At 35.4% G+C, this 27,398-nt stretch overlaps 1 protein-coding gene across 1 annotated transcript in view; it reads left to right on the plus strand.

Moving 5' to 3' along the window:
- The window catches only part of AKAP10 (A-kinase anchoring protein 10), a 51,456-nt gene that overhangs the window by 15,701 nt on the left and 8,357 nt on the right, over positions 1-27,398 (plus strand). The window contains exons 5-11 of the mRNA XM_037495119.2: positions 9,765-9,863; positions 14,368-14,452; positions 15,249-15,372; positions 16,450-16,586; positions 18,678-18,822; positions 20,399-20,572; positions 25,218-25,327. Of these exons, the coding sequence (XP_037351016.1) occupies positions 9,765-9,863; positions 14,368-14,452; positions 15,249-15,372; positions 16,450-16,586; positions 18,678-18,822; positions 20,399-20,572; positions 25,218-25,327 (874 nt within the window). The remainder of the gene's footprint in view (positions 1-9,764; positions 9,864-14,367; positions 14,453-15,248; positions 15,373-16,449; positions 16,587-18,677; positions 18,823-20,398; positions 20,573-25,217; positions 25,328-27,398) is intronic.

The following is a 27,398-nucleotide window of genomic DNA, read 5'->3' on the forward strand; positions in this document are numbered from 1 at the left end:
AAAGAAACAGGAGGGATACCTGTAGTAATTGGGTCCTCTGAGAAGTAAGATAGCAGAATTAGCAAATGAAGAATTGTATAGTTTACTTTTCCATAGATTTTGAAATCCTGATAGGCTGATTTCATCCTTGTCTCAGTCTTAATTTTACTTCACAAATAAGCCTTTTTTCATCGCCAATAGGTGACATTTATTGAGTTCTAAGTGCTAAGTGCTATATTTGGATTTTATTTATTAATAGTCACAACAGCTCTGTGAGGTAGACATTATTATCCCATTTTACACGACAAAACAGTGGCTTAGAAAGGTCAAGTAACTTGCCCTAGATTACATAGTAAGTGGGGAGCCAGAATTAAAGCTCAGGCATTTCAACAACAGCATCTCTTTTTATTTTCTCTAATAGTTTGGAAATAGAACACTCTTATTTTTCAGTTATCCCCTTCTGAGACTCTGATTAAACAACCTTCATGCTTTTCCTCTCTTATCTGTATTTTATTTTTTAAGGGGCTAAGTGATATCTAGGTTTTTCCATGTCTGCTCTTTTCATTTTTCTACTGAGACAATTTTTTTTTTTTAGAGTAGTTTAAAATTCACAGCAGAATAGAGAGGAAGGTACAGAGATTTCCCATAACCTCCCCCATCATCCGCAACTCCCACCAAAGTGGGGTGTTTGTTATAACTGATGAATGTACCTGGACATACAATAACTGAAGTCTGTAGTTTACATTATGGTTCATTCTTGGTGGTATACATTGTGTGGGTTTGGACAAATGTATACTGGTGTGTATCCATAATGGTACAGAGTATTTTTACTGCCCTAAAAATTCTCAGTGTTAGGCCTTTTCATCTCTTATTATCCCATAGTTTCTGGCAACCATTTATTTTTTTATTGTCTCCATAGCCTTGCCTTTTCCAGAATGTCAGATACTTGGAATGATATAATATTGTAGCTTTTCAAGATTTAAAGAAGTCAGTGGTGATTTCTTCTGATCTTTAGCTTGTTGAGTCTCTCTAAAAATGGGTCTCATTTCCTGTTGAATTGATTTTTTTTCCTAAAAGTAATTGAAATTTTCATTTCTATAAAATTTTTTTCTTCAGATTTGCTGATCATGTAGTTACTTGTTCCTTTTTGCCTTTACTCCACTTTCAAATTTTTTTTCTTAAATTTATTTAACATTTTCACTATGTGATAATTCCAATATCTTCAGTGTTTGTGAATTTGATTCAACATTTGTTTCTTCACATTCACACTCAGTAGCTTGAGCTCTTAGTGGTTTTTGAGCATTGTTTATTTTTCTTTTCTGTGGGAATTCTTTGCAAAATATGTTTAAATTAGTTTATATTTGCATTTGTTTTTGCCACAAGTCTGGGGTCAGCTTCATTACTACTCTGATACCACTTAAAACTAAACTTGGTCTTGGGCTTTATAGGCCCTAAACTCTTTGCCTTCTGCGTGGTTTTGGTTTAATCTACACTGTTTGGGCCCTGGCAATTGCCCTTGAAAGTGCAAGCTTTATTCTTGGAGTTGGTGGTATTTTCACAGTTGACATTCTCCTGTTTGCACTTTCACTTACTCATCTTGATTTGCACTGACTCCTACAAGTCCACAGTTCCTTATCTGCAATTCAGAAATCCAGAGAGCTTTGATTATCACAGGTTATTTTAAATGAGCAGAACTTGGTCTTAACTGGTAAGAACTTACTGCAGAAACATGAATGTGTTTGATTATGGGGTATTGTCCCACATGCTGCTGGGATATCAATATGAAAGTGTTTTATCTTTTAAAACAACAAAATGCCAAATTCTGAATCTAAAATATTGGTGACCTCAGAGGTTTCAGATAAGGGAATTGCCTTATCTGATTCTGCCTCTCACAGTTACCACAACTTCTGACTTACTTTTTAAAAGGCATTTTTGGAGAATTCAATATTGGGAAGAGTTTCTTTGAACATCTAGTATAACCAGTTTCTGGAATGGAATTTCACAAAGTCTTTTTTTTTTTTTTTAAGATTTTATTTTATTTATTTATACAAGCACTGGGTACAGTCAGAAGCACGGGAGGGTAAGAGAATTCACCAGAGTGAGAGCAGGGAGCATAACAGGCAGACAGACGAAGTACGCTGCTGAGGGGAGCAGCGGGCGGCAGGAGAGGTCTGCGCGCCATGTGGGACCCTCGCCCGGTGGCCGGGGATCGAACTGGTGCTGCAGAGGCTGCGGGCAGCTTCGCAACCCAGTGCTCAACCGCTGCACCACCAGGGAGGCCCCACAAAGTCTTTTTAATTGGGAATATATTATTTTTGGAAACCATCTTTGTTTTGTTGCTAATTTATTTCTATAAAAAAAATAGCGTGATAAAATATTAATGTTTTCCTTTTTTATTTCAAAAATTTTATGTGGTAAGTTTAGCCTTTTTTTTGATGTATACTTGTTTGAAAATCAATACATTCATAGATTCCTGTAAACTGTTATTACAATCAGAGGGCCTCCCCGGTGGCGCAGTGGTTGAGCGCTGGGTTGCAAAGCTGCCCGCAGCCTCTGAAGCGCCGGTTTGATCCCCGGCCACTGGGTGAGGGTCCCACAGGGCGCAGACCTCTCCTGCCGCCCACTGCTCCCCTCAGCAGTGTACTTCGGTCCTTCTGCCTGCTCTGCTCTCCGCTCTGACTCTGGTGAATTCTCTCACCCTCCCGCGCTTCTGACTGTACCCAGTGCTTGTATAAATAAATAATTAAAAAAAAAACCCCAAAAATGTTACTACAATCAGGATAAAGAACAGTTTTGTCACCTTTGTAGTTAAGCCTATGGCTATTGTTAAACCTTTAGTTAACTGTGATTTATCCCAGTTTGCTGGGCAAACTGCACTACTCTGTCTCTAGAATTTTGCCTTTCAGTGTACAGTGTAAGTGAATTAATAGCTAGTGTACAGTGTAAGTGAATTAATTGCTAAGTAGCCTTGACGCTGTCTTGTTTGACTTTGTATAAAGTATTCTGAGACTCTGTTGTTAGGTATACATACTTAGAGTCATTGTATATTCTTGGCAAATTGATTTCTATCATTATGTAACATTTCTCAATTTGTGTGGCAGAAATCTGAGACTAGAAATACCTGTTGTCTGATTTATTTAGTCATTCTAACTTTCACTTGATTAATGTTTACATGGTATATCTTTTTCCATCCCTTTACTTTTGACTTACCTTTACATTGTTTTTAAGGTGAATTTCTTGTAGGCAGTATGAGTTGGGTTGTGTTTTTTTTATCTATTCCAATAATAAGTTTCTTTGTTAATTTAGTTCAACATAAATTTTAGTCAAATTTACATTAAATGCAATTATTCAGTGTGATTATAACATGTTACTGATGTTAGTTAATATAATTTAAATGTAGTTATTAATATGTTTGGATTTAGCTCTATTTTTTGGTTTCCTTTGTTTCCTATTCCTTGATTTTTCCATTTTCTGCTTGCTTTTGGCTTGTTTGGAATTTTTTTTTAAGAATTTATCAATTGAGTTATTTTTCTTTGTATAGGTTTTTTAATGTTTTCTCTGGAGATTACAATGTACATACACTGCAGTCTACCTAAAATTACTATTCTATCTTTTCAAGGGTAATGTGGAAAAACGCACCAACATGGAGGTCCCTTTTCCTTCCCACTTCCATGGTGTCGTTGTCATCTACATACATTGAAAAATGTGGCAGACAAGGCTGTAATTTTTGTTTTTAATTGTGGTACATAATTTAAAGATCTAAAGAGAAGGGAAATTGTCTATTATATTTAAACCAGATATTGTGTTTCTTCATTCCTGAAATTCAGTTTATCGTCTTTGATATTTCACTGTTTCAAGAATTTCCTTCAGCATTTCTTTTAAAACAGATCTGCTGTCAAGAATTCTCTCATATAGGGCCTCCCCGGTGGCACAGCAGTTGAGCGCTGGGTTGCGAAGCTGCCCGCGGCCTCTGCAGCGCTGGTTAGATCCCTGGCTGCTCCCCAGCTGCTCCCTGGCCGCTCCCTGGCCACTGGGCGAGGGTCCCACATGGCGCGCAGACCTCTCCTGCCGCCCACTGCTCCCCTCAGCAGTGTACTTCAGTCCTTCTGCCTGTTCTGTTCCCCGCTCTGGCTCTGGTGAATTCTCTCACCCTCCCGTGCTTCTGACTGTACCCAGTGCTTGTGTAAACAAACAAATAAATAAATAAAAATCTTTAAAAAAAAAAAAAAAAAGAATTCTCTCATATATGCTCCATGTTAGAATCTCAGCTTTGTTTTTGCTTCTTGAAGTAGTTTTCACTTGATAGAGAACGCTAGGATTTCTCCTGCCTCTTTTCACCGTCTCTGGCCTCCATGGTTTCTGGTGAGAAATCATTGTTATCCTATATTTAACATGTTTTTTCTCTAGCTGTTTTTAAGATATTTTCCCTGTCTTTAGTGTCCAGGAGTTTAGTTATAGCAGCTTAGTCGTGGACATGAATTTCTTTGCATTTCTTCCTATTTGAGGTTCACAGCGCGGCTTTTCTCTCCTTTCCTTCTTGATCCAAAGGTAACACGAAGGTCTGAGGCTCTGTTTACTTTTTTTTTTAAATTTTTTAAAATTAATTTATTTATACAAGCACTGGGTACAGTCAGAAGCGCGGGAGTGTGAGAGAATTCACCAGAGCGGGGAACAGAACAGGCAGACCAGCGAAATACACTGCTGAGGGGAGCAGCAGGCACAGTAGGAGAGGTCTGTCTAGCCATGTGGGACCCTCGCCGGTGCCAGAGGATCCAACCCGCGCTACAGAAGCTGTGGGCAGCTTCGCAGCCCAGCGCTCAACTGCTGCGCCACCAGGGGTGGCCCTCTGTTTACTTTTTTCTAGTCTCTCCCCGCTGGTTTCCAGCTTGGAAGTTTTCTATATATCTATCTCCAATTTCCCTGATTCTTTCCTCTGTTGCTCCTAGTTGGTTTTTAGTCTTTCCAGTGATTTTTAAATTTTGGTTATTATGTGTTTTAGTACTAAATTTTTCATTTGTTTCTTTCTCTATCTTATATTTATCTGTCTTTCCATTTGATTCAAGAGTGTTTGACTCTTCCACAATACTGAAGTTGAACTCAAAAAAAGTGGTTTCTTGGGCATGTTTTTTTGTTTTGTTCTTTTTTTTTTTAATTGAGGTAACTTTGGTTTACATTGTTGTATTTGGGATGTATAGCATCTCCCAGTATTGTGGGATCCATTTGTCACATGTTTTTAGTTGCATTTTGTGTTCTAGTGGTCTAATTGTCTATGCCAGTGTCATACTGGCATATTGCTTAGAAACAATGACTTTTAAATACATTTTGAAATCAGGCATTATGATACCTCCAACATTGGTCTTTTTCTCAAGATTGTTTTAGCTATTCAGGTTCTTTGTGGTTCCATGTGCATTTTGGTTTTGTTGTTGTTTGGTTTGTATTGTTTATTTGGTTTCTTTTGGTTTGTTTTTTTTTTTTTAATTTTTCAATTTCTCTTTAAAATAATGCCAGTGACATTTTGATAGGGATTGCATTGAATCTGTAGATCACTATGGTTGGTACTCACATCTTAACAATATGAAGTCTACAATTCATGAACACTGATATTTTGCTTTATTTAAGTCTTCTTTAGTTTCTTTCAGGAGTGTTGTATTTTTCAGTGTACAAGTCTTTCACTTCCTTGGTTAAATTATTCCAACATATTTTATTTTTTTCCGTGTTGTTATAAATGGGTTTTTCTTGATTTTTTTTTTTTTTTTTTTTTGGATAGGGTAGTTTGTTGCTAGTGTATAAAAATTGAACTGATTTTTGTATCATTCAACTTTACTGAATTCATTTATTCTCTAACAGGTTTCTCTCTCTCTCTCTCTCTCTCTCTCTCTCTCTCTCTCTCTCTCTCTCTCTCTGTGTGTGTGTGTGTGTGTGTGTGTGCGTGTGTGTGTGTGTGTGAACAGAGATAGTTTTACTCCATCCTTTCTAATTTGGATGCCTTTTTTTTTCCCCCTCTTTAATTCCTTGGCTAAGACTTCTAGTAGTACGTAGAATGAAAGTGACAAAAGTAGATATCTTTGCCTTGTTCCTAATCTTAGAGGAAAAGCTTTCATTTTTTTCCCATTGAGTATGATGTTAGCTGAGAGTATTTTATATATGGATTTTACTAGTAATATATATTGTGTAATTTTCTTCTATTTCTAGTGTGTTCAGAGTTTTTACTCATGAAAGGGTATTAGATTTTGTCAAATGCTTTTCCTGAATGTATGGAGATGATCATACAATTTGTATTACTCATTTTGTTGATGTGGTATATAATATTAATTGATTTTTGTATGTTGAACCATCCTTGCATCCCAAGGGATGACTCCAACTTGGTCATGATGTACAATTCTTGTATTGTACTGTTGAATTCAGTTTGCTAGTGTTTTGATGAGGATATTTTCATTTATGCTCACCAAGGATATTCTTCTGTTGTTTTCTTAATAGTGTCTCTCTCTGGCTCTGATATTAGGGAAATGCTTGCTTTATAAAATGAGTATGGAAATATTGGCTTCTCTTCATTTGGGGGAAGAATTTGCTAATTCTTCTTTAAATATTTGGTAGAATTCATCAGTCAAGCCATCTGCTTCTGCCATTTTCTTCTTGTAGGTTTTTATTTACTGATTCAACTTCCTCACAAATTATAAATGTGTTCATATTTTTCAATTTTTAGTGATTAGATCTTAATCATACATTTCAAGGAAATTTTCCATTTTTTTAGGTTGCTGGCATATAATTTTTTGGTGTGTAATTGTTTATAATATAGTCTCTTGTGATCCTTTTATTTTGGTAACTCTTGTAATATCTCCTTTTTCACCTGGTTTTGAGCCTTCTCTTTATCTTAATCAGCTAAAGGTTTGTCAATTCTCTTTTCAGAAAATTAGATCTTTTGTTGATGTTTCTAATCTGTATTATTTCCTTCCTTTTAACTTTGGCCATAGTTTATTTTTCTAGTTTATTTTGGTGTAAAATTATTTTAAGATCTTTTTGTTTTCTTAATGTGTTTACAGCTATAAATGTTGCTCTTAGTATTATTTTTGATGTCTCCTATAGTTTTGATTTTTTTTTTTTTTTTGGCAAAGGTTTATTCCTAAATGTACATTAGGATCCAAGATATTTCATTCTAGCTATTAGTGGCAACAGGTGTTTGGGCAAGGAATCCAGATGTTTAAACAGGAATGGAACAAAGGGCAGCTTTTTGTCAGATTTTTAAATTCCACCTATGGCTAGGGGTCATCCTCTCTCAGTCTTCACTTTCAGCTTCTCAAGTTTCTTCTGCCCCTCTTTCTGTTTCTGTTTGAATGCCTTATCTCATCCATCTCCTTGGCCTGCTTCTTGGGCTGCTGCAGGGGCTTCTTCTGCCAATTTTGCACCTAGACTTGGCGCCTTCCACCCCTTCCCCCAGACTTTATCACAGAAAGCCCCTGTCATAAATTTTAGTTTATTGTGTTTTTGTTTTCAGTTGTCTTTAGATATTTTAAAATTTCCTTTTCAATTTCTTCAGTAATCCATTGATTGTTTGGGAGTGTGTTAATTTCCACATATTTGTGAATTTTCCAGTTATCCTTCTGGTCTTGATTTTTTGCCTTCATTCTATTATGGTTGCACAAAATACATGGTATGATTTCTGTCTTACTAAATTTGTTAAGAATTGCTTTGTGGCTCAACATATTATTTGTCCTGAAAATGTGTTGAGAAGAATGTACATTCTGCTGCTGTTTGGTAGAATGCTCTGTGTCTCTCTGCTAGGTCCATTTGGCCTGTAGTAGTGTTCAAGTTCTCTTTCCTTTTGTGTAAATATTTTATCCATTATTGAAAGTAGGATTTGTTAAAATCTTGTGCTATTATTATGCTGCTGTATATTTCTTCCTTCACTTACAATGTTTGCTTTATATATTTAGCTGCTCTGATGTTATACTTAAAATTTTAATGTCACCGGGCCTCCCCGGTGGCGCAGCGGTTGAGCGCTGGGTTGCGAAGCTGCCCACAGCCTCTGCGGTGCTGGTTCGATCCCCGGCTGCTCCCCGGCCACTGGAGGAGGATCCACATGGTGCGCAGACCTCTCCTGCCGCCCGCTGCTCCCCTCAGCAGTGTATTTCGTCAGTCTGACTGCTCTGCTCTCCCCTCTGGCTCTGGTGAATTCTCTCACCCTCCCGTGCTTCTGACTGTGCTCAGTGCTTGTATAAATAAATAAAAAATAAATCTTTAAAAAAAAAAAATTTTAATGTCACCCTGTGAATGCACCCTTTTGTCAAAATAGAATGGCCTTTTGTGACAGTTTTTGACATAGTCTGTTTTGTCTGGGGTAAGTATACCCCTCCCAGTTCTCTTCTTCTTATCATTTGCATGTAATATCTTTTTCCATCCCTGAAATCTATTAACTCTGCCTTTGGAGAACTTATTTCATTTACATTTAAAGTAATTATTAACATAGGCCTTTTCTGAGTGTCTTTTGTCCGTCTCTTGCTCTCTTCCTCTGTGTTCTGTTATTTTTCTCTAATGATGTTCTTTAGTTCCCTCTTTAAGTATTTTCTTTGTAGTTACCATGAGGCTTACATAAAGGATTTTATAATTACAATGCTCTGTTTTAAGGTGATTAACATCTTCAATTGCATATAAAAACTATGCATTGACTTCTCCCTGGTCTTCCCTTTTCTACCTGGACACAAATCATTTTAATTTTTGTATAAAACGGGTAATAATCTAGTCTGCTGATCGAGGTGTTCTCAAAATACAGTTTGCACTCCTTTGGGGAGAGGAGGAAGTACCTGGGACTTTTCCAAGGACTCCATGTACCCAAAACCATTTTCATGATAATTCTATGATTTGTCTTTTTACTGTGTTGACATTTATAATGATGATACAAGGCAATGTGGGAAAATCTGCTGACATTGAACCCAGTTATTCTTGTAGTCATTACATTCTTTATTGCCAAATACGTCCAGTAAAACTAAATGCCACTTTTACTTAAGGATGTCTATGGAGCAATAGATAATTAATTTTATTAAATCTAAACTCAGTGTAACACAATCTCTGTTTAGTGTGTGATGAAATGGGAGGTGTTTTCTGTTTGAAAAATAGTAACTTTTCACTAAAAATGTTGTTTATGTTAACTTCTAGTAGTCTAATAGTGTTAGTTTTTACTGAGTTGGTACTCTTCTCATTTTTAATTATCTCTACATGTAACTCATATAAACAGAAACTCTTTAGCATACTCATTAAAAAGTTCTGAGATTAAAAAATTTGAGATTCATTGTTTTAACCTTATTAAAGGTTTTTGAAAATTAAATGAATATACTCATGAATATGAAATCATTTAATATTTTTAAAATGTAGATACATAGACAATTTTTGAGCTCTACCTTTTATACTGCTATGTAGTTCCTTCAAGGTGAGACTTTGGAGAAGAGACTTAGAATATTCATCCCTGCACTATATTTGCACTTTAATTGATGTTAAATAGCATGTTCACTTAAGGATGTGGAGGGGGTGATTGACATATAACTTCTCTGATCCAGAAGATAAACAATGAAAAAGCAACATCATGATGGAGACTTGTTTTGTAATGAATGAATGAATAAGTTATATATTTTTTATATGTAGCATCTATTTTTATACATAATATGTTTTATGTATACATAAACATGCATTTGATGTGTATTTGGGTGCACAGCAAACAAAACCCTGCTCTTCATGATTATAATCTATTATTTATACAAATTGATTTTTGAAGTTGCTCCCTACTTTCTTTGCAGGTATAGAACAAGATGCAGTGAATACCTTTACCAAATATATATCTCCAGATGCTGCTAAACCAATACCAATTACAGAAGCCATGAGAAATGACATCATAGGTAGGCAATGCTTAAAGCTATAATTTTAAAAATGCCTACTTTTGGTTATTGATTGAGAGGTTTTTTTTTTTTTTAAGATTTATTTATTTATGCATACAGAAACTGGGGTTCAGGCCAGAGGTGCAGGGTGGGAGGGTGAGAGGATTCACCAGAGACAGAGTGGGGAACAGAACAGGCAGACTGACTGAAATACACTGCTTAGGGGAGCAGCGGGCAAGTCAGGAGAGGTCTGCTGCACCATGTGGGTCAACTCCCCGGCTGGGGATCGAACTCGTGCTGTGGTGGCTGTGGACTGCTTCATAGTGCTGTGTCAACCTCTTGTGTCACCAGGGAGGCCCCATGAAGTTTGTTTTTTTGTTTTTTGTTTTTGTTTTTTTTTTAATGAAAATGAAATTCAGTATATCCCTTCCTAGTTTTTTTTCAGAGTTCTTTATTATACTGATACTGATTGTAACTCATTTAAAGGCTTTGTTATATTGGACTCAAATTCTTAGATTTTGACCAAGAACAAAATAGCACACATTTATTGAGCACTTACTGTGCTGCAACCAAAATTCTAAGTACTTTCCATGTATAATTTCATCTTTTCTGAAGAACCTTGCAACATAAATGAGGAAACTAAAACACAGAGAAGGTAAGTAGTGTGCCCAAGGTAACACAGTTCAGACATGACAGTATAAAGATTTGAAACAAGTCCCCACACCTTAACTAATGCGCTATTTGGTGGGTTTTTCAAGCTGTGTTTTGGGATCAGCCTCATGTCCACCCCCCTACCAAAAACAAAATTAGAATGGAAAAATCAATAGTGCTTCACAGTGGTCAGGGAAAACAAACTTCATTTCTAGAAGTTGTTTACCTCATGTGTGTATGTGTGTGTGTGTGTGTGTGTGTGTGTGTGTGTGTGTTTTGAGTGTAATGTAAATGCATTCCTCAAGAGATCATGGTGAAAAAGAATTTGACAACTTTTGCTGTGTTGCATCAGAAAGACCTTAGGTGCACCTCTAGTCAGATAAAAGTGATTCATTTATTCACTGAACAAATGCTTGCTATATTCTTATCAAGTCCCAGTAGTAGGTTTTTTCATTACAAAAATTTAGTTAATTTTGATTTATGAAATAAAGCATGTTATCCTACTTTTAGAAGATTCTTTTCAGTGTAAGACTGTTTTCTTCCTTACCATAGGTACTTTGTACTCATTCTTAAATTTGCCTACCATACTTTTCAGTAAACAGCTGTCGTTTATTTTGGGTCTGTCAGATGTTGCCTGCATTGTTTTCCATTTCTGTCTCATGGATTTGTCTAACATTTCTGTATCTAATGGCTATTGATGGTTTATACTAGTGCTTGTGTTTGGACATTTTCATCTAGTTTTGTTGTAAATATTTTCATGAGATTTTTATTTTCCTATGTGGCATCTTTATTTTTATGTGGAAAATTTGTTACTACGAATTGTTGGTACCAACTTTCAGTCTTCCCTAGACCATCTTTTCCTAATAATACAATGCAATATTACATACAGTGTCCTAACTGATTAGAATTTTGCTATTTGATAAATTGGTTGACTAGTCAGTCCTTTATTTATACTTTAATAACCAAATTTTCTAGGCCAGGGGAGAAAAGGAAGGAGTTTTGAGTCAAACATTATAAAATGAAGCACCACGCAATTCTAATTTCTCTTTTCCTAAACTTTATTGAATTAACGATGTAAGCCCACGAGGAGAAAAATCTTCTGAGGGATCATATTCATGTTTATCGATAGTAATCAGTGTGATTTGAGAAAAGTTGTGTCCAGTGTCCATTATTATGCATTTTAAAATGTAGATTACCTGTATGTTTTTAGGTAAGTCACCTTTCCTTTTTGAGCATCATTCTTTTGAGCCCTCCCCTCTTGCCTCTTCTTTCAGTTAGCATACTTTAATATAGCTGTATTTCAAGTTATAGTTTGAAGAAGCCTCTACTTTCAATATTATTGTATATACCATCTGCCTAGTTTGATTCTGAATGCTGTCCTTGGATTTTGGTATTGCTAGGTAATTACTCTGTTATGATGTGGAGATACAGAATGTTCAAAAATTTTGTTTCCTCTGCTTTCACAAATCCTTGAAGTGGTAGAATTAAAAAAAATATTTTTAAGGTATAGTTGACAGAATTAACTGATGGTTTGGAAATGGATGCTAGGAGAAGGAAAGGGGAATCAAACATGGGTTCACTTTTTAAAAAACTGAATACCTGGGAGAGTAGAGTTACCATTTATAAGAAAAAGAATAATATTTTCCAGGGAAAATCTGGAGTTTTGTTTTAGACATCCAAATGTTGAATGTCAGGTAGGTAGGTAGTTGGTCTATTTACATTAATAGTTCAGGTTGGAGAGATACATTTGCCATCAGTATAGATGGGCTTAGAGCCATGAGACTGTATAACATTACAAGGAAGTGAGTGTAATGATGGACGATAAGGTCTAAAAGATTGACTTCTGGAGCAGGCCTAACATTTAGAAGTCCAACAGATTAAGAACTAGCAAAGAAGACACAGAACTAACAGCTAGTAATGTAGGCCCTCCTACATCAGTTGCATCACTGAACACCTTTGAGGACTCCCTTCCTCCCAGAAATATTTTTTCGCACTTGATTGGGGGTGGGATGGGGGAACTTTTGTTGATATGCAATGGATGAATACTAGTAATGAAATGAATGAAATAAAACCCACTGGTCATCTTAATTATAGTAGACCTTTAGGGACAAACTTAAGTGGGGTAGTCTTAGGAGAGAATAGTAGTGGAGACAGCAAATATGAACAACTCTTAGAAGGTGTTTTGCTCTAAAAATGAGCTCAGAGGGCTTGTTAAGTCAAGGGGACATTTTGTTTTTCTTGTAAGCATATAAGATGTAACATGCAAGTAATTATACATATATAGTATGCAAAGTTGAAACAGCTGGTGAGAATAAGACAGTAAGTAGTGAAAGAAAAGTTGATGAAAGAAAGGAAAATTGTTATAGAAAGAATCTTTCTTTCTATAAGGGGATCTAGTGCTCAAATGAGAGGGTTGCTCTGATGAGAGGGAAGACAATTTATCTGTAGGATGAGAATGCAAAATATGTGAGTAGAGAATAGGTGACTTTGTAGATTTGGTGGGAGACAATGGAAATAATTTTCTGATTGCATTTATTTTCTTTTTTTTTTTTCTTTTTTAAATAGAAGCATGTTTTATTTATTTATTTAATTTGTTTGTTTTGTTTATACATGCACTGGGTACAGTCAGAAGCGCGGGAGGGTGAGAGAATTCACCAGAGCCAGAGCGGGGAGCAGAGCAGGCAGAAGGACCGAAGTACACTGCTGAGGGGAGCAGCGGGCAGCAGGAGAGGTCTGCGTGCCATGCAGGACCCTCCTCCTGTGGCCGGGGAGCAGCCGGGGATCGAACCGATGTCTCAGAGGCCGCGGGCAGCTTCGTAACCCAGCGCTCAACCACTGTGCCACCAGGGAGGCCCTGCGTTTATTTTCTTAATGAAATAGGAAGCAAAGTCATCAGCAAAGAGAATAGGAGATGTTACAGATATTTAAGGAGAAAGGAAATGCGCCATGTATTGTCTAGGAGAGTGAGACAGTAAGTGGACCAGGAAACTGTAGTATCATCCTTGGGTTTCATTAAGGTCCTACTAAGGTCATGAACTTAAAGTGAGACAGGCAATCATTATATAGTTTATTCCAGCCACTTTTAATAGCTAGCTAAACACCTTATTGACTTGATGCAGTTTCAGTAATTTGTAATTTAGCACATTTTCAGGGTCTACCAGATAACATTTTGATATACTTTTTTACAGACAAATCTTTTCACAAATCCATAATTTTTTTAGGTTACAGCCCTAGAGTTGCTGATTGAAAGGGTATGTTCTTTTTTAGAGCTTATTCTAGAATTCTGCCAAATTGCCCTATGGAGAAAAGATACACCAACTTTTACTCCCACTTAATGCTAGTATCAGTTTTCCCAAGCCCTTGCTCAAGCATCCATCATATGTATTAAGCAATTAAACATGGATTGTTAAAACATTTTTGCATCAGTTTACTAGACAAAGGTAGGGGTGTCTCATTATCTATACTGTGTATATTTGGTTACTAATTAGCATGTGTATCTTCTCATAATGCCTATTTTATATCGTTGTTCTTTGACTTGTCATTTCATGTCCTTTTGGGGCATTCTTACTAATTTGTAGGTGCTTTTGACATACAAAAAACAATAATCTGTCATACCTAAATTGTCATACATGCTGTAGATTCCTCCTACCGCCCCCCACCTGTTTGTCTTATATTATGTTTTGGGGTTGTTTTAATGTATAGAAATCAATTTGATACTGTTATATCTTTTGATTTCTGCTTTTGCATATATGCTTAGAAAGACCTTCCCTACCTATCTTGTAATGTACATACCCTTAAAGTATTTTCTACTTTGATTCACAAATGTATACAGTTTGGATTTTAGTTATTTAATAATTTGCCTTTTCTTTTCCAGCAAAGATTTGTGGAGAGGATGGACAGGTGGATCCCAACTGTTTTGTTTTGGCACAGTCTATAGTCTTTAGTGCAATGGAACAAGAGTAAGTTATTTCCATGCTTTCACATTTTGTATTCTTGGGTGTTTGGTTCAGTATGAGGAATGGGCTTCGCTAAAAAAAAATTTCTTTGGATATTTAATTATTTTGAATGTTACAGGGTCATGTCATAACAGACTTTAGGACTATTTTAATTAGTGGTTCCTTGTAAATGTAAGTTATATAAACTCTTAAAAGTAAAACAAGTTTTCATTTTAATGTTAACGTCTCCTTAGTTAAAAGAAATTGTTTTTAATTCTGAAGTTTGAGGGTGATATGTGACTATAATGTGACTATTAGAATTGGTTTATTTATTTAAACAATGCATGTCTTCAAATGGATTTTGTAATTTGTTAGCGCATGCTTTAGACTGAATGGATGGTATTTTACTAAATCATGGTGATTTAATTTTTTAGATTAATTGCTGCATGCCCTTAAAAAGAAATCTCATGTTTTCTTTCATTTAACATTTATGTAAAGGGTACTCTGTGCAAGGCACAATTAGATATAGTACCTGCTTGAAGGAAGTTGCAGCCTGAAAAGAAAAATAGAGCATGTTCTTTGGTTACTGTAATATGAGGTAGCATGTGTTAAATATCAGAAGAGAGCCTCAGAGTCATTAAGAGGTGGGAGAGATTACTTACAGGTGGAGGAATCAGGACCAACACTATGGAAAGGATGTCCTAGCTTTGAACTAGGCTTTTAAGATACTGTAAGCTCCATACGGAAAGAGTGTATTTTTCCCAGTTAAGCTCTTTCCTTGGTCATTCCCTCAAATTTTTGCTTTTTTGTCCATGTGCAGGCACTTTAGTGAGTTTCTGCGAAGTCACCATTTCTGTAAATACCAGATTGAAGTGCTGACCAGTGGAACTGTTTACCTGGCTGACATTCTCTTCTGTGAGTCAGCCCTCTTTTATTTCTCTGAGGTAAAGTCTGCATTTCCTTTCACACTCTAGAGCATTCCAGCCTCTAAAGTATCAATGCTGGGGCATATCTATAGAAAATAGCAGAAGAGAGATGTTACTTCCAAAAAGATCAATTGAGTTTAAATAATTTTATAATTGTTTTAACAACTGTGTCTAACAACAGGAGTACTTTAATGGCAGTTTGGTCAGATTAAAAAAAAAATATGAAAATTCATTGTAAAATAACAGTAACTTTGAAAAATCTAATTAAATTTCTACTTACAAGAGAACACATTTTTTAAAATTATATCTCTACTTGTAAGAGAAGGCATGTTTTTAATTATTTGAAAATTTAAAAACACAGATTTTGCTGCTTGTGTATTAATATTTATAGATAAGACTTCAGAAGAAAGAAAAGTAGCGTTTTTTTTTTTTTCTATTATTTCACTTTAACAACTTGATAGGATTGCATGTTGAAGCATTTGCAACTAGCAAGGAGAATATTGATCTCTTTGAGGCAAATAATTTAATTTAATCTTATTAGACTTCAGCAAATGAAATTCTTTCCTTACAAAGCAAATCACTATTAAGTAGAGATAAAGAGAAGTCTCAACCTCACAACGCAGTGATTTAGATATATGCTTGCATTCTATTTCTTCATAAACATACAGTTGTTCAGTTGATTTGTTTTTCATTCCCACTCTTTGCCATAAGCTTGTTGATATTAGTTTAGATTAATATCACTGCATGGAATGATGGAAATGATCAGATATTAGAGAATTGGTCTGATTGGTTTACTCTTTGTATGTTTACCAGCAAGGAATCCCTGATTTGTCTTTACTTCAGTCTTTACTCCAGTTTTTACTCCAGTTTACTAAAGTTTGTATCAGCTGTGGTGTGGTTGTTTTTATTTGTTTGTTTGTTTGTTTTCCCTAAAGGAATATTTTTAAATATTTCAATCTTAAAATGACTGAATTGTTGACTGGCACTAACTGAACAAGTAGACCTTTTTTCTTGTATTTTAATAGTGGGGACTTAGAGATATCAAGAGCAATCTGTTTATAGTCTTATTTTCCTCTTTTGTATTTTCCTTTGTAGTACATGGAAAAAGAAGATGCAGTAAATATCTTACAGTTCTGGTTGGCAGCGGATAACTTCCAGTCTCAGCTTGCTGCCAAAAAGGGCCAATATGACGGACAGGAAGCACAGAACGATGCCATGATTTTATATGACAAGTGAGTTTTATCACTAATTGTCTTCAGCATTCAGCAAATATTTACTGAGCATTTGATAGGTACTTCAGAAATAAAGGTAATAAAGTCAGTCTCAGCTGTCAAGGAGATGTCAGGGAGCAGCATAAAAACTGCCTTTTGTATGGCAAGTAGAATGACAGTCGTGGAGTTCTGGGAAGGTTTCATAGAAAATCTGAATTGGATCCTAAAGAAGAATTGAATTTTGCAGGAAAGAACATTCTAGGCAGGGGCATTGGCACAGCAAAGTCATAGAAATAAGGAGCAATGTGGCACTTTGGAGAAACTTGAGTTTGGGTAGTTGAGAGGGTGGGGGACATGATAAGATGATGAAACTAGTTGAAGTACATTGTAAAGGAGTTTTGAATATGTTTGCATGTATCAAAAATATTTTCTGGTGCACATCTGCTAAGCCAGATTAATACTCAATGAATAGTAAGTTTTCATTAGTCTTCACTGTGGTCAGTTAAGTGATAAGGCTGTTGCCAGTTCTCTAACATCTGGCATGTCCTTTAATTTAATCTTCTGTAAAGAAAATGTTATTTGTATCCATAGCAAGTGCTAAGGGATGGGTAACTTGAGGATAGAGAAAAACCCATGTGATAACTGGGTTGAAAAAAGCTAAGGCATCTAGGTAAGAGATGCTAAATATTAGTCTGCTGGCTCTACTAGGCTGGCTGCCTGAGAATCACCTGGAAACTTGTTAAAAATAAGTTTACAGTCCTCCTCTCTAAGAGATTCTGATTCAGCAGGGTTGAGGTGTGACCCAGGAAATCTTTTTTAGAAGATACTCGAAATGACTGATGAATAGCCAGATTAGGGATTTAGTCTGATTTTTACTTTTGGAGATAAGAACACTAAGACCTGGATAGATAGTGACTTTCTCAGTCCCAGGGCAAGGTAGTGGCAGGCAGAACTTGGACTGGAATGCAATTCTTAATGTTTGTCCACTATTTTAGTATAGTAATTGTGAAAAATAATATTTAAGAAATAATGTTATATGGATATTGACATAGGATGAGTTTACCTTGGAAATTTGATTTGGGGTATCCAAAAATTCAAGTCATGAAGGCATATTTACCAACTTATTCATTACAAGATAGTAGACTCACTTTTTGTTTAGAAGACACTGATCACAAAACAAAGAAGAGTTTTCTTTTTCTAGAATAGAGTAATTACTAGTAATATCCTAGCTGGAACTCAGTAACAGCACAAGACAGAGATCTGCTTTCCCACTGGATCCCACTTTCACATTGGGAACTATTTTTAAATGAAACATTATTGTATGGTGTCCCACTGGCACTGTCATTTTGCAGAGTTCATGGTGCCAAATTTGACTTCACCAGTCCCTGTTTGTTTTGTTTTGTATATGCATTATCATAATGGGTTATCAACCTTTCTGTGTTTGTGTCATAGGTGGGAGTTAAAAGCTACTAGAATGCTAGAAAGAGAACATAAATTTTTTTCTTCCTTTTTTGTATCCACTTCATAATCAACTTACCAAAATACTAGTTGCATAATGTCCTATGAAATCAGAAATTTTGGGGGTTATCAGTGATTATTCCTTTTTCTTTCTACACTCAATTATTGGCAAGTTCTGTTCTATTTAAATGCTTTGAGTTTCTACCTGTATATTATGTGTATCTCATAATTGTATGTTCTCATTGTGTCCTATGGAAAGGTCTCTTTTACTTTCTTTGCAGGGGAATTTACCACATTTTGCCCTGTTAAAAATCCGCTTCTGTCTATTAAAATCCTGAATAAAGAATGGGTGTCTGTTAAACATGTGTGATTGATTGGTTTATTTGCCTCAGTGGTAGCTTGATCCTCAAAAATCTTAACCAAGAACTAAGGATAGTAGTAGAAGGCAGATAGGAAAGTAGCAATATGATTCAGATATCCTTGGGGCAGTGGGTAGAAAGAAAGGTACAGCATGATTGTTGTCACCAAGCCCTGTAGTTTTAAATTTACAGGCTCAATCAGCTTACCTCATAGAAAATTCTCTGGTATAGGTGCCAGGAATTGCTTATATTTGCTGTGGAATTTGGTTTTACTTCGACTATCTTTATGTGATAGGTACTTCTCCCTCCAAGCCACACATCCTCTTGGATTTGATGATGTTGTCCGTTTAGAAATTGAATCCAATATCTGCAGGGAAGGTGGACCACTCCCTAACTGTTTCACAACTCCATTACGTCAGGCCTGGACGACCATGGAGAAGGTAACCAAGAGCTTCAAAAGTATTAACCTACAAGAAATTTTTACTGTTGGAATCCAGGAATTAAAACATGGGAAAAGCCAAATGTAACAAAACAGTGGAAAATTGAAGCCAGTGCAGCATAGTGATTAAGAGCAGAGGCTTTGAATCTGGCTTGGTATGTATCCTTAACCTTTTTAGGCTGAGTGATCTCAGGTAGTTAAGTGAAATTTTTTAATACCATTTCCTCATCTTTGAAGTGGGGATAATATGGATACTTAACCTCAAAATTATTTTGAGGGTAAAAATGAGGTAAGAGTATGAAGTGCTTATTAACATAGTCCCCAGCATGTAGTAAGCATTTAAAAATATTAACTGCTGTTATTACTTCTTTTTAATAATTAAATAGCCTGTACTGACCAGAGTTACATTAGGAATGAGCCCGGTATTGTTCACCAATATCTTTCAACTGGGTTGGAGCACTAGTTTTGTGTATGGTGATCATTTGCAGATAGCTTATACAGTATTGGAACTTGTGCATGACTTGTTCTTTTAATGAACTGGAGCAGATTTTACTAGGAATTGCACAATGCCCAATCAGCCCATATCCATATTACTTAGATAAGTCATGTGTATTCAGTAGAAAAGGATTAAGAAATGTTATATACAACACAAGGATTTATAGAGGAATAAAGAAAAGGAAGGAAAAAAAGAAGAAATGTTACATAGTACCATACATAAAACAATTCCAAGAATACAGAAGAGTTACATACAAAAATCAAATCATTTAAAAGCAGTAGCAGGGTGACTAATGTGTCAGCTTTTACCTAGGGATAATCTTTTTTTCATGATTAAAATCTTTCAATCATAAAGGAAAAGTTCCAGATCTCTATCATATAAATAGTCTGGCAATAAAGAAAATTAAAATGCAGAGAAAAATGAAATGACAATTATTTCTAAGTAAATGTAGTATGTAAAGAACTTTAATTTTAAGAATACTATCAAGTAGATAATGAGGAAATGATTTGTTTTGTTTTAGGGACAGGTATTGGTGTTTCATTGGCAGAGAGAAGAAACCATGTTCTTTTCTTGAAAATTATTTATTTTTGGGGGGGGTTACATTTTTGCTCTTCTATGTGTACACATGTTCAAAGAAACATTATTTCTGCCTTCCTGTCTATAAAGATGACAAGTATTAAACATAGACATAAATATTTACAATTGTGCTAAGTATTGTAATGGAAAAGTTGGCAATGGGAAATCATAAACATGGAAGCTTTGTTCAGCATTGTTAATAATTTTTAATTGTAAATAAAATCATCTACTTACCAGTAGGCATTTATTTAACTATTATTTGAAAAAAACAAAATCCATAGTTGGAAAGTCTGTGTCAAAACATACCTTGCTATATTGCTGATGACACAAATTAACAACATCCTTCTGAAGGGTAAATTAGCCATATATGTCAAAGCTAAAACTTGCATAGTGTTTACCTCAGTAATCACACTCTTGATAATTTCAGGAAGTTGGTTTAAAAGTAAAAATATTAACACGAAGTATTTGATTTCAGTTTTAAAATAATCCTTGTCCTCTCTTTCAGGTCTTTTTACCTGGCTTTTTGTCCAGCAATCTTTATTATAAATATTTAAATGATCTTATTCATTCTGTTCGAGGAGATGACTTTCTGGGGGGGAATGTTCCACTGACTGCTCATGGCTCCGTTGGCCCTTCTGATGACTCTCACCCAGGCGGTTCTGAGAGCTCAGCTTCTCAGGTATTGAATGGTTTGCCTCTACATTAGGAAGGAAGGTGTACAGATCCTTTCCTTCAAATTCTAGTAACAGACCTCATTTATAAGTCTAATGTTTTAGAAATGGTAGAGCCAAGCAAAATAAGTCAGAAGGAAAAGACAAACATCAAATGGTTTCACTTACATAAGGAATATAGAGACACCAGAGTCAGAAAAAAGAACTGGCAAGCTGACCATAGATCTGAGGCATTCAGCAGGGGAGGGATAGGAAGAGAAGTAAAAACAGGGAAGTGAAGAGCACAAGGAACTATGGTGATGAATCATGGGTGCTATGGTAATGGGAGAACTGCGGGGTCTATACCTGAAGAGAGAAATCAGATACTGTCTAAAAATTAATGATACAAGAAAATGAATAAATTTAATAAAACAAAATGGTAGAATCAGAACTATATTCTCTAGCTCATGTTTTTCACTGTAAGCTTAATAATATAGCATAATAATTTTCTTACCACTTTTGACAAATAACATCAGTTTTTTGAGACTGGGACTTAGATAAATTTTATTGCCGTCAGCATGGCTCACCACAGTACCTTTTCTTCCTATTTGGTTTACATAGGAGATGACCTGATGAATGTGTTTCCATTTTGTATTTTGATACAGGCTTGAATGTATTAAAAGGTTTAAGTATTAATCTTAAAATATATTTTTACATTTTTAGTCGTAGTGTAACATATATATATACACACAGAAAATTCTACATATGTTAACTACATACAACTTGAAGAATTTTCATAAACAGACCTAATCCAGGTAACCAGCATCAGATCAAGAAACAGAACATTTACCAGTATGTCAAAGAGTCTTTGTTTCCCCTTTTAGTCACTGTCCTCCTTCCCACAAGGGCAGTCACTATCTTGACTTTGGTTGCATAGATTAGCTTTAACTGTTCTTATTTTATAACTAAAGTCATACTATGTAAGATTGTTTTTCTTTTTTTTTTTTTTTTTTTTTTGCAGTGAGATACAGTTTACATACCATATAATTCACTCATTTACATTTCACAATTCACTCTCTTTTAGTATGTTTACAGAGTTGCTTAATTGTACCAAATTGCATCAATTTTAGAATATTTTTTCACCCAAAAAAGAAACCCTATATCCTTCAACTATCACATTTCAAATCCTCTATTTCTCCAGTCCTCGTACTGCTAATATATTTTCTGTCTCTTTAGATTTGACTATTCTGGACATTTCATGTAAATGGAACCTTATCATTTGTGGTCTTTTGTGACTAGCTGCTTTTACTTAGCATAATGTTTTTCAGGTTTATCCATTTTAAGCATGTATCAGAACTTTATTTCTTTTTGGGCCAAACATTCTGTACAGACATATAACATTGATGGAAATTTGGGTTGTTTTCACCTTTTCATTATTACAAATTATAATTCATACCATTATAATGCTGCTGTACAACTTTTTGTATGGATGTGTTTTTGTTTCTCTTGTGTTTTTACTCAGGAGTAGAATAGCTGTGTCAAACGATAACTGTATTGATTATTGTTGCTTTGTAGTAAGTTTTGAAATGAGGAAGTGGAAGCCCTCCCAACTTAGTTGTTTTCAAACTGGTTTTGACTTTTTGAGATTCCTTGAATTTACATATGAGTTTTAAAATAAAATTGTCAATTTCTATGAAGAAGCCAACTAAGATTTTGATGGGGATTGTGTTGATTCTGTAGATCAGTTGCCATCTTAACAGGGTTAAATCTGTGATCCATAAACAGGGTTATCTTTCCATTTATTCAAATCTTTCATTTCCTTTACCAGTATTTTGTAATTTTCAAATATGTTTTACATTAATATATTTCTGAATATTTTATTTTTTGATACTATTATAAATGAAATTGTTTTCTTAATTTCATATTCATATTGTTCATTGTAAATGTATGAAAATACAATTAATTTTTTTATCAAAGTAAGTAAAATTGATTTTACATGAACTTAACCACTTTAAATAAAGTGCACAGTTCAGTAACATTTAGTGTTTTGCAACCATTGCCATTCTCTGGTTTTAGATTTTTTCTTACCGTAGACAGTCACACTTCCCCACTTTGCTTCTAAGAGTTTTAAGCCTTTGATCCTTTTTTTTTTTTAAAGATTTATTTATTTATTTATTTATTTATATAAGCACTGGGTACAGTCAGAAGCGCGGGAGTGTGAGAGAGTTCACCAGAGCCAGAGCGGGGGAGCAGAACAGGCAGACTGACGAAATACACTGCTGAAGGGAGCAGCGGACATGGCAGGAGAGGTCTGCACGCCATGTGTGACCCTCTCCAGCGGCCGGGGATCAAACTGGCGCTGCAGAGGCTGCGGGCAGCTTCTCAGCCCAGCACTCAACTGCTGCACCACCAGGGGGTGGCCCCTGGTGGGAGGCCCCCTTTGATCCATTTTGAATTAGTGTTAAATATTATGTGAGATGGGGTCCAACTTTACTCTTTTGCATGTAGTTATCTAGTATTTCCAACACCTTTTTTTGAAAAAACTATTCTTTCATCATTAAATGGCCTTGGCATCCTTGTTGAAATCATCTGGCCATAGCTATATGGGGCTCTTAGTTCTACTCCATCAGTGTATATATAATCTTTTCTTATGCTAGTACTATATTGTTTTGTACTATAGCTGTATAATAAGTTTTGAAATTAGGAAGTGTGTATCTTCTGACTGTCCTTTTCATTTGCAAGATCGTTTGGCTATTCTAGGCTTCTTGCAATTCCATATGAATTTTAAGATCACCTCTTGCATTTTCATCAGAATTGCATTTAATTTATAGATTGCTCTCAGGAGTGTTGCCTTTTTTTTTTTTTTTGTATTGCCATCTTAACAATAGTATTGATGTCTTCCAGCTCATGAACATGGGATATTCATATATACATTCCATTTGGCATACACATGCACATTACACATTTAAAAACTATGCTTTCCGTTTCTTTAGGCTGCCTTTAATATCTTCCAGCGGCCTTTTTTACTTTTACAAAGTTTATACTTCATTCAGTTAGTGCATTCCTAAGTATTTTATTCTTGACACTGTTGTAAATAGAATTGTTTCATTAATTTTATTTTCCAGTTCTTCACTGATAATGCATAAAATGTAACTGTTGTTTGTATATTGATCTTGTGTCTTCATCTTTACTAAATTTGTTAGCTCTTGTAGATACTTTAGGACTTTCTATATGTAAAATTGTCATTGTAAATAGAAATAGTTTTGTTCTTGTCTACTTTGAATATCATTTATTTCCTTTTTTCCTCACTTTGTTGCTTTGAGAACTTCTAACACAGAGTTGAATAGAAATGATGAAAGTGTCTTATGCCCAGTCTCATAGGGAAAGCTTTTGTTTTTTCATTATTTAGTATGACTTTAAATGTGGGTTTTTCATAAATATGCTTTATCAAGTTGAGGAAGTTCCTTACTATTCCTTTTATATATATTTTTTTAATCACGAAAGGTTGTTTGATTTTTGCCAAATGCTCTTTCTGTATCAATTGAGATTACTATGTGGATTTTGGATTTTAATCAATGGATAAGGTGAACTACAAATGATCAGATGTTAAACCATCTTTGCATTCCTGGGATAAATGTTGCTAGATTTGCCTTTTTAGTATCATCTTTATATTCTGGTGCTATTTTCTTCTGAATTATGTTCACTTCTCAGTGCATGAAGAGACCCCTTTTTTCCCTCCCACAAGTGAGTGTTCTGTAAGTGTCTTTTAAGTTTCTTTATATTTTAAATTTAATCCATGCCTTAGTCATGGACATTAAGCTTGCTCATGACTTTTTATATTTTAAACAATGATGCAGTGAGTATTTTTGTAGTTAAGTCATTTTGCTTAACTGAGATGGGGGTAAGAAGTGGAAGATAGAGGGCCTCCCCGGTGGTGCAGCGGTTGATCACTGGGCTGCGAAGCTGCCTGCAGCCTCTGCAGCGCCGGTTTGATCCCCGGCCGCCAGGTGGGGGTCCCACGTGTGGGGGTCCCACGTGGCGCGCGGGCCTCTCCTGCTGCCCGCTGCTCCCCTCAGCAGTGTACTTTGTCAGTCTGCCTGCTCTGCTCTCCGCTCTGACTCTGTTGAACTCTCTCACCCTCCTGCGCCTCTGACTGTACCCAGTGCTTGTATAAATAAATAAATAAATCTTAAAAAAAAAAAGGAAGAAAAGAAGTGGAAGATAGAACACTGGAGGGGAACTTACCATCCTTATCTCGCTGCTTGTTTTAGAAAGTTTCCTTTAGCTATGCTTTTGTCACATGGCCTCACTGAGAATCAAAAACATTCAAGGTATCCTATAAAAGTTAGGCTTTATATTTATTAGCTAAATTACATATGCCTGGGTAGATGGGAGTTTTGTACACTGAAGTCATTGAGAAAACAAAAAGATTTGGCATGCAGATGCACCCATTATACATTTATATTATGCTTTCCTTCTCTATGTATATATTGATGTGACATTTTGCATTTGTATTTTGAGGTTGTATCTCAGAATTGCTGTTAAGCATCTCATTAATAATGGATCAGTGAAAATTACATGTATTTCAAACACTGAAGACTTTACAGATCTGTCATTCCCAACTGATTTGATTTCTGAACAATATAACTACTAACTTTATAATTTCTTTTGTAGTCCAGTGTGAAAAAAGCCAGTGTTAAAATTCTGAAAAATTTTGATGAAGCGATAATTGTGGATGCTGCTAGTCTGGATCCAGAATCTTTGTATCAGCGGACATATGCAGGGTAAGCTTGGTTCATGTCTGGAATTTTTATAGCTGCATTAAATTTTGTATCTTTTTAATGTAAAGCTATTTCTAATTTATTAATAAACACCCAGCACTTTTACATAGAGTATGCTGTACCGCATGGAAGCTTGGGAGTGACTTCCTGAGTGTTGATCCTGACTCAGCCACTTACTGACAAGCTACTCAACTTCTTTGTGTCTCAGTTTTTTTCATCTATAAAATGAGCATAATATTACTACTTCATTGGATTTTTGAATAGATTAAATAAGAAAACAAATAGTGTTTAAAACATGCTTAAGATCTAATAAACACTCATTACTCTTCCACCACCATATTTGAGATTGAGGAATGTCATGTTGTACTGTGTGTTTTAGGCTATCTTTTACATGTTTCATTTGATTCATGTTTGCTATTTTTAAATGTCTGGTTTGTTTGTTTTTTTCTTTTCAAAATGTCTGTCTCAAAAGCAAAAGTAAAAAGGCACCAGCATCATTTATTACAGACTGTATACTTGTACTTGGAAAATGAAATAAAATTATTCCTCTGTATTTAAGAATTAACCTAGTTTATTTTAGCCTGTAACAAAGACAGTAATGTATAAGATATGCCAGTTACTGTACTTCACCACAGATCACATAATAAAAATCACTTCCTCTTCCTTCAGTATGACTTGATTAGCACATAAGTCTGCACAGGGACTTGATTATCCCATCCCGCCCCGACCACAGTCACACAGTACCATAAAAAGGGGGATTTCAACATAATTAATTGCTTTTATCAGAAAGTAGCAGTGATATTTGAGAAACAAGGAGTCTGGAAAGTACTCCTTGTAAATAAAGACCACATTGTTTTTGGAAGGTACAGTTTAGCTATGTCAGCATTATAGTAATCTTTACTTCTTCTTTTAGGAAATGATGGACAATAACCTATATGAGTTAATTCCCAAAGATGATATTTATTTATTTATTTATTAAGATTTTATTTATTTATTTATTTATACAAGCACCGGGTACAGTCAGAAGCGTGGGAGGGTGAGAGAATTCACCAGAGCCAGAGCGGGGAGCAGAGCAGGCAGAAGGACCGAAGTACACTGCTGAGGGGAGCAGTGGGCAGCAGGAGAGGTCTGCGCGCCATGTGGGACCCTCCTCCGGTGACTGGGGAGCAGCGGGGGAACGAACCGGCGCTGCAGAGCTAAGGGCAGCTTCGCAATCCAGCGCTCAACCGCTGCGCCACCGGGGAGGCCCTCAAAGATGATATTTATTAAGGAATGATTGGGTCATTTACTTAAAACCTTACTTAAGAAAATCTTAACAATTACAAGGTGTTTTTCTTCTGTAGTTTTTGTGTCTATGTAAGATATATTTTAAAAAATATAAAAGGTTAAGAGCTACTACAGCTTTATAGGATGTTTTGATCTTTCCATCTTTAAAGATAATTTTTAGAGTTTCTTTTAGTTTAATGTTTCTTCCTGAAATTTTTCTCAAGGCAACAAATTTATATATTTTGGTTATTCGTACCCACATATGAAACAATTACTTAGTAGAAATGATAGCTCTAAAATAAGATTCATTTTGCCTGCAAAGATATAATATATAGACATTATATTTACAGATAGGCCTATGTTCCCTCTGGCCACTCACAATCCTTATTTTCTTCCCTTCCTGCTCATTATTATGGTATATATTTTTGCTTATTTTTATGTAACTGATATTACACTCTATTCTGTACCTTGTGCTTTTGTTCATTGTAAGTTTGGGAGATTTTTCTGTTGGTTTATACAGATTTACCTTATTTTAACTATGCTATATAATTTTCCAAGTATAATATTTATAATTGTGGAAAATATTCTATAGTATATTGTCCTACTGTTTAGCCTATTTTGGTATTTGTAAGTATTTAAGTTATTTGCAGTTTTCCTCTATCATACAGTATAGCAAAGGCTTCCTTGTACCAAGAAGCTAATTTAAAATTTTAATAGACCTGGGCCTCCCCTGGTGGCGCAGCCGTTGAGCGCTGGGCTGCGAGGCTGCCTGCAGCCTCTGCAGCGCTGGTTCATTCCCCGGCCGCCA

The sequence above is a fragment of the Talpa occidentalis genome, unplaced genomic scaffold, assembly GCF_014898055.3.
Source record: "Talpa occidentalis isolate TD23 unplaced genomic scaffold, MPIMG_talOcc4v2.1 talOcc4.7, whole genome shotgun sequence".
Taxonomy (NCBI): domain Eukaryota; kingdom Metazoa; phylum Chordata; class Mammalia; order Eulipotyphla; family Talpidae; genus Talpa; species Talpa occidentalis.